This window comes from Triplophysa dalaica, chromosome 6 (genome assembly GCF_015846415.1).
Source record: "Triplophysa dalaica isolate WHDGS20190420 chromosome 6, ASM1584641v1, whole genome shotgun sequence".
NCBI classification, from domain to species: Eukaryota; Metazoa; Chordata; class Actinopteri; order Cypriniformes; family Nemacheilidae; genus Triplophysa; species Triplophysa dalaica.
Window position 1 is genome coordinate 14,886,837 of NC_079547.1, and position 13,171 is coordinate 14,900,007.

The 13,171-nt window shown below is 38.2% G+C and overlaps 1 protein-coding gene across 8 annotated transcripts in view; it reads right to left on the reverse strand.

The window, feature by feature from the left end:
* herc2 (HECT and RLD domain containing E3 ubiquitin protein ligase 2) overlaps positions 1-12,475 on the reverse strand; it is a 62,510-nt gene extending 50,035 nt beyond the window's left edge. For 4 of the 8 annotated variants that reach the window (XM_056751341.1, XM_056751340.1, XM_056751339.1 and 1 more), the window contains exons 1-4: positions 6,382-6,476; positions 5,002-5,111; positions 3,375-3,468; positions 2,401-2,535 (exon numbers count right to left, since the gene is read on the reverse strand). In XM_056751341.1, the coding sequence (XP_056607319.1) occupies positions 2,401-2,535; positions 3,375-3,468; positions 5,002-5,073 (301 nt within the window). In that variant the 5' untranslated portion in view covers positions 5,074-5,111; positions 6,382-6,476. Of the gene's footprint in view, positions 1-2,400; positions 2,536-3,374; positions 3,469-5,001; positions 5,112-5,731; positions 5,774-6,381; positions 6,477-8,146; positions 8,690-11,003 lie in introns of those variants that run through there. The other 4 variants (XM_056751337.1, XM_056751334.1, XM_056751335.1 and 1 more) reach the window with 4 other exon arrangements.
* Positions 12,476-13,171: the final 696 nt, after the last annotated feature.

Genomic DNA, 13,171 nt, shown 5'->3' on the forward strand with positions numbered 1-13,171 from the left:
TTCAGCGCGTTATCTTAAATGTATGGCTTGATGTAAGATTGCCTATTCCATAATAAATAAAGCAGTGTGTCGTCACGGATTTAAGGCGTAAATGGTCTCTTTCTCTCCGTTTATGTGTGTGTAATACAGTAACTGCGTCCATTTGGGGGGGGGGGGGTGCGAATTTCCTATAATTTTCGAATAGTTCTCATCTTTATTCAACCTTAAAGGCCTAAGGCATTTCTAAAAAATAACTTTTTATTTATTATGTTTTTATTTATTGTTGGTGTACAGATGACAAAAAGAAAGTAATTTAAAGTAATTTATTGTATTCTTTTAGCTAGCTGAACGTATAAACAAACATATACCGATCAAACATACAGCACCTTGAATCCATCGGATCAATTACATCAACTGACCCACTTACTGACTGGACAGATTTACGACAATGTCTAGGTATAGAGAGAATTCTTTCCAAAAATAAAAATTATTTCATTATTTATTTACCTTCATGTCATTCTAAGCATGTAGGACTTACTTTCATCTACAGAACACAAAATAAAATATTTTGAAGGTAACCATGGCTCCCATTGACTTCCATTGGAAAGGTGAAACCACTGAGACATTTCTCAAAATATCTTATTTTGTGCTCACAGAAAACAAGAGTTATACACAGGGTTTGAACAACATAAGTGTAAATAAATGACAGAATTTTTGTATGAAATATCCCTTTGAAGATTTAACAATTTGTTTTAAACAGGGGGGAAATGCGCCACCCCCTTGCCAAAGTTCGTTTAATAGAGAGGTCTAAAAAAATAATATTCATACTAGTTTAACAAAATAACAGGGTCACCAGATGGTAAGGAGTGACAGAACCCCACTTTATTGGCCTGTGATGTTCATGGGGGGGGCTATGAGCCTTTCCATCAGCATGTGCTTATCACCACCCTCCAGAAAGCTGCTCCACCTAGACATACATATAAACACCCAAGACTAACAACCCCATACACATCTAATGATGTAAAAATAACCTCAAACAGACAGTCTGTACAGTTACCCGAGCCCCAAACAGCTCACGTGCCAAGCGGGACCAACCGAAGACACACACACACACACACACACGCTTTGAGAGGGACTAGGTCACTCGTGTGGTGACAGGGCTGAATAACTGGGCCATTTAAATGTGGCAAATCCATCTGCTATCCTACATTACAGTGCTGTGTTGATGAGGAACACAGCCAATGGAAACTGCTTTGCACTTAGGTGTGCTGATGGGACAAGAACGACAGAGGTGTATATGTGTCAAGCCACCTCTCCTGTTATGTAAAGCCACCTTCTTGCATAAACCCAGAGGTCTGTAGAAGTATGCTCTAATATGGGTTATGACACTATATGACATCACACACCCCTCACAAGCCCAAAATCATTTCTATTATAATTTCTGCATCACTGGCAGCACCAAACCACAGTGTTCTTTCAAATAATCACACCATGTCTACACACCTAATGAGACCAGTGCACCGAGGCGCATCCAATGTGGACAAAATGTAAAATTATCATGTTCCAAATATATTTTTAATGTCTTTTGTCATGTCGCGTCGGAAACGTCCAGTGTAGACACCGTGTTAGGTTCAACTATATCAGTTTTGGTTGTGTGGTCACATTTTGGTTTGATAAACACATTGCAGTATGGTCCTTCCGTGTCCCTGTACATGACACAATTTTCAAAATCGGAAGGGTCCGCTGTCGTCCGCACGACCCGTCCATACGCAGCCCACTTTTTGAGACCGACAGGACGTGCCGCGTACAACAGCGCATGTGCAAAAAATGTACACTAGTCCACTAGGGGGTCAATACACACAAAAAGTGTGCAGTGTACAGTTGTCGAACAAGAATGATACAAAACCAACACGCTGAAACCAAGAACAGTAGGGTTAGAAGCATATCCTTCTCCAAACTGTTTGGTTGTTGTTCTTGTTGTCTTGCTGTTTGCTCGGATTGTTTGCAGTAAGTCTGTAAATGACACGACTCAGCGCTGCCCTCTGGCGGTCTGGTAGAGCACCCATACTCATTTGTATTGCGCATGTGTTGAACTTGGATGTCCACGCTTAATCCATGATGAGTATGCGCAGGAAGCTGAGGGAACCATTTGTGCGCGAGACAGACACGGACTAGGAAAGTCAATTATGCCACGGACTTTAGGGAGTAGACATCAAAGTAACATCATGCATTTACACACACAGTATAGTGGTCGAAAAACAATGGTAACAAATAGGAAAATAGCAGAGATCCCAACTCGTGCTGCAACATGAATAAGTAGGATGACCCTGCCAGTCAGGTAATGCAAGAATCGGCACTCTCTGTCTGAACGTCATTCACAACTGTAAAGAAATCTCACTGTCATGAATTATGGCCACCCACCTGGCTGCCTCCCCCAATCCCACATCTCGATGATGGAGTGATGGACAGCCGAAGGTGAGGATGCCTCCTCCTCTTCCTTCTTTTCCTTATCATTTGGATCATCTTTCTTTTGGGTGCAATCGGTGGTGCAGTCCTCTGAAAATAAGAAAGAGTGAGATATTCTGGCTCTTTCCATGACAGGCATTCATTTCAGAGGTTTTTGTGATGAAAACCATTAGATAAATATTATCTCACAAAATGAGTACGGGATAAATAGTAACTTGTTTTATAAACATAAAAGCCTGTTACAAACGCAGAAGCATGTGACTTTCCCTGGCACTGAAGAGTTCACTAGAAGAGCTATATTAGGAGCTGTGCTTGATGGCTGTTCAAGTGTTCTTCGTTCAATTTCTTGAAAAGGTTTCTTAAATTAATGTGTTGTACATCATTGCAATGTTTTTAGCTGTGAAGTTGGCTCGTTCAATCAGCGTCATACTGCACAGAGCGAGTTATAATGGTTCTGGCATTATGAAGGCACATTGCGATCAAAAAGAAACGCAAAAAAATGACTCCTTTGAAACAATTCGTTTAAACAGAATGTAAGAGATCAGCGAATCATTCAAAGCTCAGTGAACCACAAGAGAACATTGGATGTGAATGAGCTTTTATAAGTAATGAGTAATTATGGGCTGAAGTTAGTTAAAAAGGATAAAAGCTTAAATTTAAAAATTCAGATTTTCTGATCCGCTGAATAAATGTAACGTTTTAATTTATTTATTAATTTATTATTAGTTGTCAATTTCATTCAATTTTTTTTACTTGAATATAAGTGTTTTGAAAGCAACTTGCACATGCGTTGCAACACCTCCACCTCATTTGAGCCAGGAAAAACCCTGTATTACTACAATTATTAATAAATAAAACTATTATTTATTCAAAAACTCTAGTTGCATTAATTCCTGGAAAGTTTATTGGGACAAATATCTTAGTTTTACCTGGATTGGTAGACTCTTCTCTGTCAAAGACAATTTCCTCATCCTTCACCATCTCATTCCACATCTCACACAGTCCTTCAGGAGAGAAGGCTCGCTGTAACAGACATCACAAGATTCAGATTATATTTCACCAACAAATTAGTCCTGCATTCCTTTATTAGATTTTGTATGTCTAGCAAAAGTTTCCCAAGCCCCGTTTTAATTTCTACAGCAACCGTCTCCCTGGCAGAAGTAATTAGATTCAAGCAGAGAAAATCTCCTCATCCAGCCTTAAAGGTCTTTGGTGACCATAAGCATCTGTAACATTTCTATTTCCCCCCACAACACAGATGTTATCTCCTCACAAAGCTGCCAAGGGCTCCGTTAGGACTTAAGCAATAATTGCTGAAATTCGGAGCCCAATCTCAAGTTTCAAACGTCCACATGACAAATTAAATAAGACACCATACCTCAATCTGTGAAAAGCAGACAGGCTATCACAGCCATTGAGCTGATGCTAATAACAGCTACAGGACTCCTTGAGCAATCCGCAAGAAAAATATCTCATAGACTCAAATGGAAAGACACAAACACACAAACAGCATTTTGGGAAATCATTGCATGACTTCCGGGAATCAGGACTAAATGCATCCAGTGTTATGAAATTGAATCTGCTCAACAATTCTTCATTGCGTGTTTCTTGCTTACAACTAAATAGGCAGCTTCACAAACATTTGTGTTAGACCTGTAGTTTATTCTCATATAGCTACTTTGCACATCTTCATTTGAACTTATATGACTTGTCAGTTGTCATACACAAAAAAGTTTTTATTAAAACGTATTAAGTTAACATAGTAATGTATTATTATCAATACATTGCATTATCCTATACATTTATACTTATGTATCTGCAATTCCCTTGGATCGAAGCCACAACCATGCGTTGTTTACCACTGAGCTACAGGAAAGCTACCCATGTACAATAAATACCAAAGTATATAAAAACAATTATTCAGAACTACTTTGAACAGAAAAATACTATATATATATATATATATATTAGGGGTGGGAGAAAAAATAGATTCATATATTTCTAGCAATTCAAATCGATTCACAAAATATCGGAAAACAAAAAAGGAAGAAGTCAATCACGAGAGAGGTGATGGGAATTTTTATTCATTTGAGTGATTTGTTCTTTTTCAGTTTAGAAAGGACAAAAAACTAAGTCTTTAAAATAATTACTTAAGTGGCCTTGTAAACGCAGGCAAGATGACATAAATATAAAAAAGAGACTTCTGTTTGCTTTGAGAGCCCAAATAAAAAGCTTCGGGAACAGTCTTTAAAAACACATTACAAGCTTTTGAACAGCTACATCCCCCAAGCAATGCATTCAAGGTGCTACAGACCAGAAAACATTAACAACAACAACTCAGTGTCAGTATTTACAAATTATTTCTTCGTCTGCTGAAGCGTTAGTAAGCTGGTTTAACTGGACAAATTTAGATATACAGTATTTGCTGACCAACAGTGCAAACTAAAAATAATCTTTTCGGAAATCTCTCCCCACCAGAAAACACCACTTTCTATTTCATCATCAAGGCTTGGGGCAAACTAGAGAATATTTGGACAAACTTCATTTGAACCTTACCTGCAGGTCTATCTTCAGCCATTTGTCGTGGAAGCGCAGCTGGGCATCGAGGGAAAAAGAAGGAGATGGCATCCTTCCCTCTGCTCTCCTGGCTGCAGTTGCAGCCCTCCCTAAAGAGAGACACATTCACGGATCAAAGTTCACACAGCAAAGATCTGGTCATGCTATCTGTTTCTCATTAAAACAGTCGTCCCCCAGTTGATTTCAGTTATTTACCTATGGATTTTCCCATGGCCACAGTGGTTTATGTAATCATGGGATAAGGCTGTTTCCAGTGTTGGGTGTAACTAGTTACTAAGTAATTAGTTACTGTAATTTAATTACATTTCCCTTGAAGAAGTAAAGTAAGGGATTACTCATATGTTTTCTGTAATTTAATTACAGTTACTTTTGATGTAATTAAACTAAATACTTTGTGAAATATATGCTGTGCAATAGTGTAATTGACATCACAATTCAAAGTCTCACTTTAAAATCTGTGCTTTAATGTATAATTCTCACATTTGTAATACTATGATCAGTTAATAATATTATTTATTTGAATGAATTAAATAAGCCGTTTCATGTCTATCCTTGAATCACTTAACTAAGGTTGATGTAGGATATAGAAAGTAATTAGTAATGAGTAACTAAATACTTTTTGGACAGAGTAATTTGTACAGTAATCTAATAACACTATTGAATATGTAATGAGTAACTAGTAATTAATTACTTTTTCAGAGTAACTTACCCAACAATGGCTGTTTCAGAGAACTTGGAATCAGATTCACAGCTATAGTCAGAAGAATATGCATCATACATTCAGTACAGACTCGCAATGAAAACCTAAAAAGCCTCTAACGCATTAGTAAAACGTTTAAATATGCCTGGCAACCACAATAACTCGTTGTAATTTCAAGCCTAGTCAACATTGAACTGTTTGTCTTCCATCTCCTTCCGCACTCATCGATAAACAGTCTTTATCAAAAAAGCATCAATGAGAACGTTGTTAATGTATTATGTGAACCATCCATTCCACATATGATCGAGCATGAAGGCGACGCTCATCAACCTGCGCTTATGAAACGATGCATTAAAGCAAACTGGGTTTGGCGTCATCTTCAAGGCGTTTCTATTAACCTGCCATAAGACAAGCATATGTATGAAGAAAAACGTTGATAAATCAACAGATGTGGACTGTAAAGCTGCAGGTTGCTGCCTGTGACCGGTGTTGTTGATGAGACTCAGGCTGTCATCCGCTAGCTGCTAAAAGAGAGGACGTTTTCACATACCGACAGCGATCTATCCTGGCTTTCTTCGACATATCCCAACATATTAATACCATAACCCAGCTATCTTCTCCTGTTGTGTATGACATATCGCAACCAAAGTATATTTTACCTTATCGGTTGTCTTATAGAATTCTTCCTTCGGTCCTGCCACTAGATTTAATGCACTTCAATGTCGGCCATGTCGAGGGCTGACTGACAGAATCTTTAGCCAAACACATACGAAGATTGAGGTGACGTCTACAGACCGGAGGGCGGGATATCACACGGACCAATTACAAGCAGGCGTAGAGCCACATGGAGTACGACGCTGACAACATTTAGGAATATACCCAATAATGTGCATTATGTTAGTTTAAAAGCTTGTCTAATATTTTTTTTACAATAAGTTTTATCGTTTAAAAGTTTACGGTAGTGAGATAGCGATAGGTGCAAAGTTGTGGAACCATTTTAATTTTTCATTTGTAAATTACTTAGAAATTACTTATTGAAATTTATAAAGAAATGTTTCATTCATGTATTCGTAATTCATAATTATGTGTAGAGATGTGAAATTGGATTTATAAAAGACGCTTATAGAACAGTTCGTTATACTTAAGACCAGTGGCGGTTCTACATTGAATCACTCCCCGGGCGAGATCCGCTCTGGGTGCCCCCCCATCTACTCCCACCCATCCGAGAGAAAAAAAGCCATGTTTTACCATAACTATATAAGTGTAAGACGAACCTTATATTTCTCAATTGCACAAATCCTTCAACAGAACATTTTAAAAACACAATTCTGCACAAATCAGTATAAGTTATCAGAACTTAAATATACTCTATGTACATAAATGTTGCAACATATGTACATGATGTACATATGTATCATGATGTAACACGACCAGAGAACAACAACATTAAAATATTAAGAATAATATACAAATAAAATATAGAAAAAATATTCTAAATAGCACAAATCCTTCATCACACAAAAGCAAATCTAATTATTACACTATTGCACTAAGAACAGAAAACACAAACTAAAACCTGACCTTTCTGGCCTTCCTTAATGCAAAATCATCAATAATGTCATCATACGAAATCTGCCCCCTATTGAGTTATTGATACTGATGATAGGAAGGCCAGTGAGCTGTTCTTGAGACATGGTTGACCTCAGGTATGACTTGATCAACTTTTGAAAAGCTCCTCTCTGCTTGAGCCACAGTGACTGGCAGAGTAAGTGTAATCCTGAGAGCAGTCCAAAAGTTGGGGTAGATCTCTGATAGATCCTTATCATGCATAAAAGTGATAAAATTCAAGGAGGCTGATGGTTTTTGATGGCTGACCAGTGACAGAGGATTCTCCAAAATACTTTAGAAGTGCCCATGAATTTGCAATTGAAATTGACATCAAAAGACAGTAGGCTACAGTATAACTCTTATGAATTGCAAATTTAAATAAACATGCCCTTACATGCCAAATGTCTGTCATGACTCATTAGACGCTTTATTAATCTAATCTAAGGGAGGAACAATTAGCTCCTTGGTTACTGCCTCGAATTATATTCTTTGTCACGCAACAGAGTTATAGCAAATGTTTGCCTTTGAACACATCCAGACATATGTTAATTTCGTTGGCTAATTACAGGGCCCAACATTAACCCCAATGATGGAAATAAATAATAACTTTACTTGTAACAGTTTTGTTGCAAAGCACAATCTTATGGTGAAATTAGATCTCGTGTTTGTTGAGTTAAAACCGAATTATTGTTGTATAAGCACCATAGCAAGAAGGCTAACAAACGTAAGAGTTAACGTTACCACCCATTAACATTAGCCCTTCATTGATGATGGATAACGTCACCGTAATCATACAGAGAGAACGTAGTTACATACCTTTATCTTTTGCTCCTTTCTCCGCTTCTACTTTGATTTTTTCTTATATTGGGCACCTGACGGCTTAAACCTTTTTCTCTCCATCGCTTTCATGTTTATCTGGCACTCGACAATCAAGACTAAACCACTTCACCTCCACATAATCGTTTTGGATTAACTTTTTTTATTAGCCATTTCACACACAATGCAGAAAAAAACGTGGAAAAATAGGCCTGTGCTTTAAAATTATGAATGAAATGTGCGTTATTTAGAAGAAAGTCAAGGTGTGACTGATTTTAGCCCACTAAATGGGCCCCCCTCCTTGTCCGCTCCATTTGGGAGAGGTGAACTGTCCATCAGGGGATCAGCCCCTCCCCTTTACAGTTTTCACACAGCTTCTGCGCTTCTCAGCAAGCAGGGGCGGCGATTTACCAATTCCCCACACAGACAGTTATATTATACATAATAGAAACCTGCTTTGCGGCGCGGATTATTTTTCTTTTTCAAGTGCTTGTGCCGCCCCCCACGTGTCGTGAAAATTTGGCGCCCCGGGCGGCTGCCCGGTTCGCCCGTGCGTAAAACCGCCACTGCTTAAGACCAGTCAGCCTCAATTGGTAACTCAACATATAACTATGCTAAATTGATCAAATATGTATTTATTCACAAGAAGCATACGGAACTCCGTTTACAAGAAAATATAAAGTAAAGTATAAAGAACTGACCTCTTGGAACTTTTGAATACCCTGCTTTTGACTTTTTATATTGATACGCCACCTGCTGTTAACATTTTGTTAACAGATTTTGTCCAGGGACATGTCCAAGCTTAAACCGGAGCGCAAGATTTTGATCCGGTTTCCGGGTTGAACGACATGTTTCCTGGAAACGGTGTGCAACGGGGTTAGAGATACGTTTTCTTTTGTTTGGTGGGTGTGTCAAGAATGTCAGCCCAATCTGCAGCAACATATATATACCCCACGCGGTATTAAAGAGAAAAATTGGTTCCAAATAAAGTCGTTTAAATGTGTCCGCTGCAGCTCGGTATACACGACTAATTCAAGATATTAGAAGAGATATATTCTGCAGTATTCAACATGTATTATACCAATTTCATTTATTATTATTCCGGGCCTCCGGCTCCTCCCGAACTTGTTAATTAAACATGATTTCATGTGTCAAGACATTGAACGAGTATGGAACGCGAACGGGGACAATACTCTTAACATGAAACGCGTGAAATTTGGACGCGTCAACACGATCAATTTGTACGCGTAAATACGAATGTTGAGTTCGTGCGTTTGCGTCAGACCGTACACCAGCCAATAGCGTTGCTCTGTTTAAGATTAAATTTGCATTTGTGATGCTATGGCACGTTGCTATATACGTATATAAACATCAGACGACCATTTTTTGCGTGAGAGATGATGCGCTCTTAGGTAATCAAATACCTATGCAAACGTCACACGTAACATTTGTTCGCGAATGAGATCGTAATTGTACGTTGGCATGTTCGTAAGTAAACGTAGAAGTTCTGAGTGATACGTTGGTTGTGATGTCAGTCCTATGTCATGGGTTGTCATCTCATCTTTCGTCCCAGAATCCCCGTTTAAACTTTTAAACTGTCAAAGAACCTTTACCGACTGCATTGGATTGGCTTCCTCTTATCACACAGGGTGCTTTTAATATTTACAAAGCATTATACAGCATCATATTGCCTTACGTTTACTTAAAAATTTGCCCTGCACATTACATATAGACAGGCCTATGAAGAGATATACAGTATGGTGGTCAAAAGTCATACAACCCTAATAATACAGTACTGTGAGACCTGGAAAAATGATGACAGTGTGTGTGGTTTTGTTGTCCTGTTCCATTAAACTGTTCCCTGGTCTTTGATTTTTCAGCACTTTCTGCATGTTTGTCCAGCTGTGACTATACAATGTTAGATTAATCTTTTCAGACTGACAACAAGCACTCATACACAACTATTATATGTTAGTGTTAAAGATCTACTCAACATCAGAGTTACTGCAGGACAGAGGTCAGACATGCAGAAGATACTGAACATCAAAGAACATGTGCAGGACCTGGAGGATTTCTCTGAAGATCAGTGTACAAGTTAAATGGCTCATAAACAAAAACTCTTAGACAACAGTCAGACAACACACAAACTATAATTGATTGTCCAGGTACATCAAACAGTATTATAAGAATAAGCAATATGTAAACTTTTGAACGGTGTGTTTTTATATATTCAGATTTTATTATGTTTTGTGGAATATATGTGAAATAATTTGTTCAGGGAAGTACTAAAATAAAAACAAATCTTTAAAATTACACTTATTTGCATAAATTAAATTTAAAAAGTTTTTAGGATTTTGCAAGGTGTATGTAAACTTTCAACCACTGTGTATATTCCATATGATATCATAAAAGAAATGATGACAATGAAAACCACACAATCTTTTATTTATTCTTATTTTTTAATATCAGAAAGAGCTTTATTGCCGAGTATGTATGTTTGCACATACAAGGAATTTGTTTTGGTGACAGGAGCATCCAGTACACAGAAACAGCGACAACAGTACACAGAGACCATAACACAATAGAATACAGTGCACAGATGATTTATATAAGGTCCTATGGGTATAAAAATAAGAAATACAATATAATAAACATAAGATTGTCAGGATTCCATCACCATCTCACTCCACTCATTCCCTCACTCCGCCCACTCAGTCATTCACACGCTCATTGTCAACCGATTACTAATCACCATTACCTGGACCTCATCAGCAGTGCACCCATTTATACCACAGACCAACATTCACTCATTGTATGATCTCAAATACACATGACACAGACTCTATACCATACGTACCTGTATTCCTACCGTCTATCACGATCTTCTCAGCTAATCTTCTTCCCGCCTGCAAAGGAATTCATCATCAGCTTTATCTGCAAGATAAAGAGAGAGACTTGGTTACACTACGGATAAGTTTCCATCTGTTTTGTCATCTTACTGGATATTCACCTATTTCGTTGTACCCATCCATTCTGCAAATTCAACTTCTAAATTTACCATTCTGTCTGTTTCGTCTCTGCCAAAACCTGACAAAGATGTAGACGTAGAGAGTAAAGCTATGTGTGTATGTAAATATACAAGTAAAAACTAAGAATCGTCAATTGTAATACAAAGTATGTGGTATGTACAGCAGAATTAAATGTATTATTGCACAGAGTTATTAATTGCACGGTGGGTATAAAACATTGAACTGTTCAAGAGGTAGATGGCCTGATGGAAGAAGCAGTTTTTGTGTCTGGTTGTTTTGGTGCTCAGTGCTCTGTAGCGCCGACCAGACGGCAGCATTGTGATGAGATGATGGCTTGGATGTGAGAGTTCCAGGGTGAATTTCTGAGCCCTTTTCCTCACTCTGGATGTATAGATGTCTTGGAGGGTGGGCAGGGGAGCACCAGTGATCTTCTCAGCAGTCAGAACCGTCCTCTGTAGTCTTCTGATGTCTTAATTTGTGGCTGAGCCAAATCAGACAGTGATGGATGTGCAGAGGACAGACTCTATGACTGCTGAGTAAAACCGTTTTAACAGCGTTTGTGGTAGGTTGAACTTCTTCAGCTGATGTAAGAAGTATATCCCCTGCTGCGCGTTTTTAGCAATGGAGCCAATGTGATTGTCTTACTCCAGGTCCTGAGAGATGGTGGTGCACAGGAACCTGAATGACACCACTGCTGCCAGTGCTGTTCATGATTGAAGAAGCTTGAAGTTTTTAAGTTAATGCCTGGAAAGGTTGCCCTTTTTGGGCTGTTCATCTCTGCTTGAGTCAGTACAAAGGTCTCTTTAATGTCCTTTGGTATTCTAACCATGCCTTTAATTGCTCCCTTATCCACATATGTGCATTTTGGACATAATGGTTACATTGAAGCATGAAAAACATAGTTTAATCCCTTTTCAATAAATACATTTTATTTGATAAATATCTTCTTTAAAATTCTGTATTAAAACGTATACAAGACATAAGTGATGTTATAGGCTGTAATATGTGTGTGCAGTGACCTTATTGTATATAAAAACGTAAACATATGTAAGTTATACAACACAGGATAGAATATAAATATATGTATGCCACAAAAGAAGCAATTAAATAACAACGATATATAATTAGTGATTTGAATTTATTTATTGACGTCAAATCGTCAGCAGTTAAACCAAAACAGAAAGATTAGAATGTCACGTTTATGAGAGTCAAAATATTACACGCTCAAAAATGACCTGTTGACACGACAAAAACGTTTGTTTAAACAAAACGCGGCCAAAAAGATCGCGTTATGGCGATACAAACCATCGTGTCCTCAAATAACACGCCTAAAAACTTCGTGTTAAGACGAAAGAAACGTATGGAACGCCAGGAGGGCCAAAAACGTGCGTATTTTGACGCTTTGTTTGCGCGTAGAGTACGCGTTGTTTGCGCGTAGAGTACGCGTAGTCTACGCGTGAAAAATCGACGCGTACTCTACGCGCAAACAACGCGTACTCTACGCGCAAACAACGCGTTAAAATACGCACGTTTTTGGCCCTCCTGGCGTTCCATACAGTTTGGACGTGTAAGCGTGATGAGTTCCCATTGGCTGACGAGCGGAAGGGTTAAACCATTACTGTAGGCCTAGGGGGTTGCCTCCCATTTCTGACTCCCTGCCATCACAATGCATGTAACATGCGAAAGATCCACTTATCTATTTACGTATCCATTTATCTAAGCTATTAGATATAGATGCTTTATAATCATTTTTATCGTTTATTGCCGGGTCGTGTTAGTAGCCGTTTTAGCAGAGATTGATAAAAGACACAATTTATATATCAGTTTCAGTGGTGCAGGGGTAATTGACGTTGCCCGTGTGCATTCTATTATGGTGTCTGGGTAATATTAGGTTTTATATTCTTACTGATTTTCAAACCGTGGCCACGGCCCTTTTTTATTTATTTTCAGTTAGAAAGAATAGGTTTAAAGTTTCATCAGACTTGATGAAAATAAA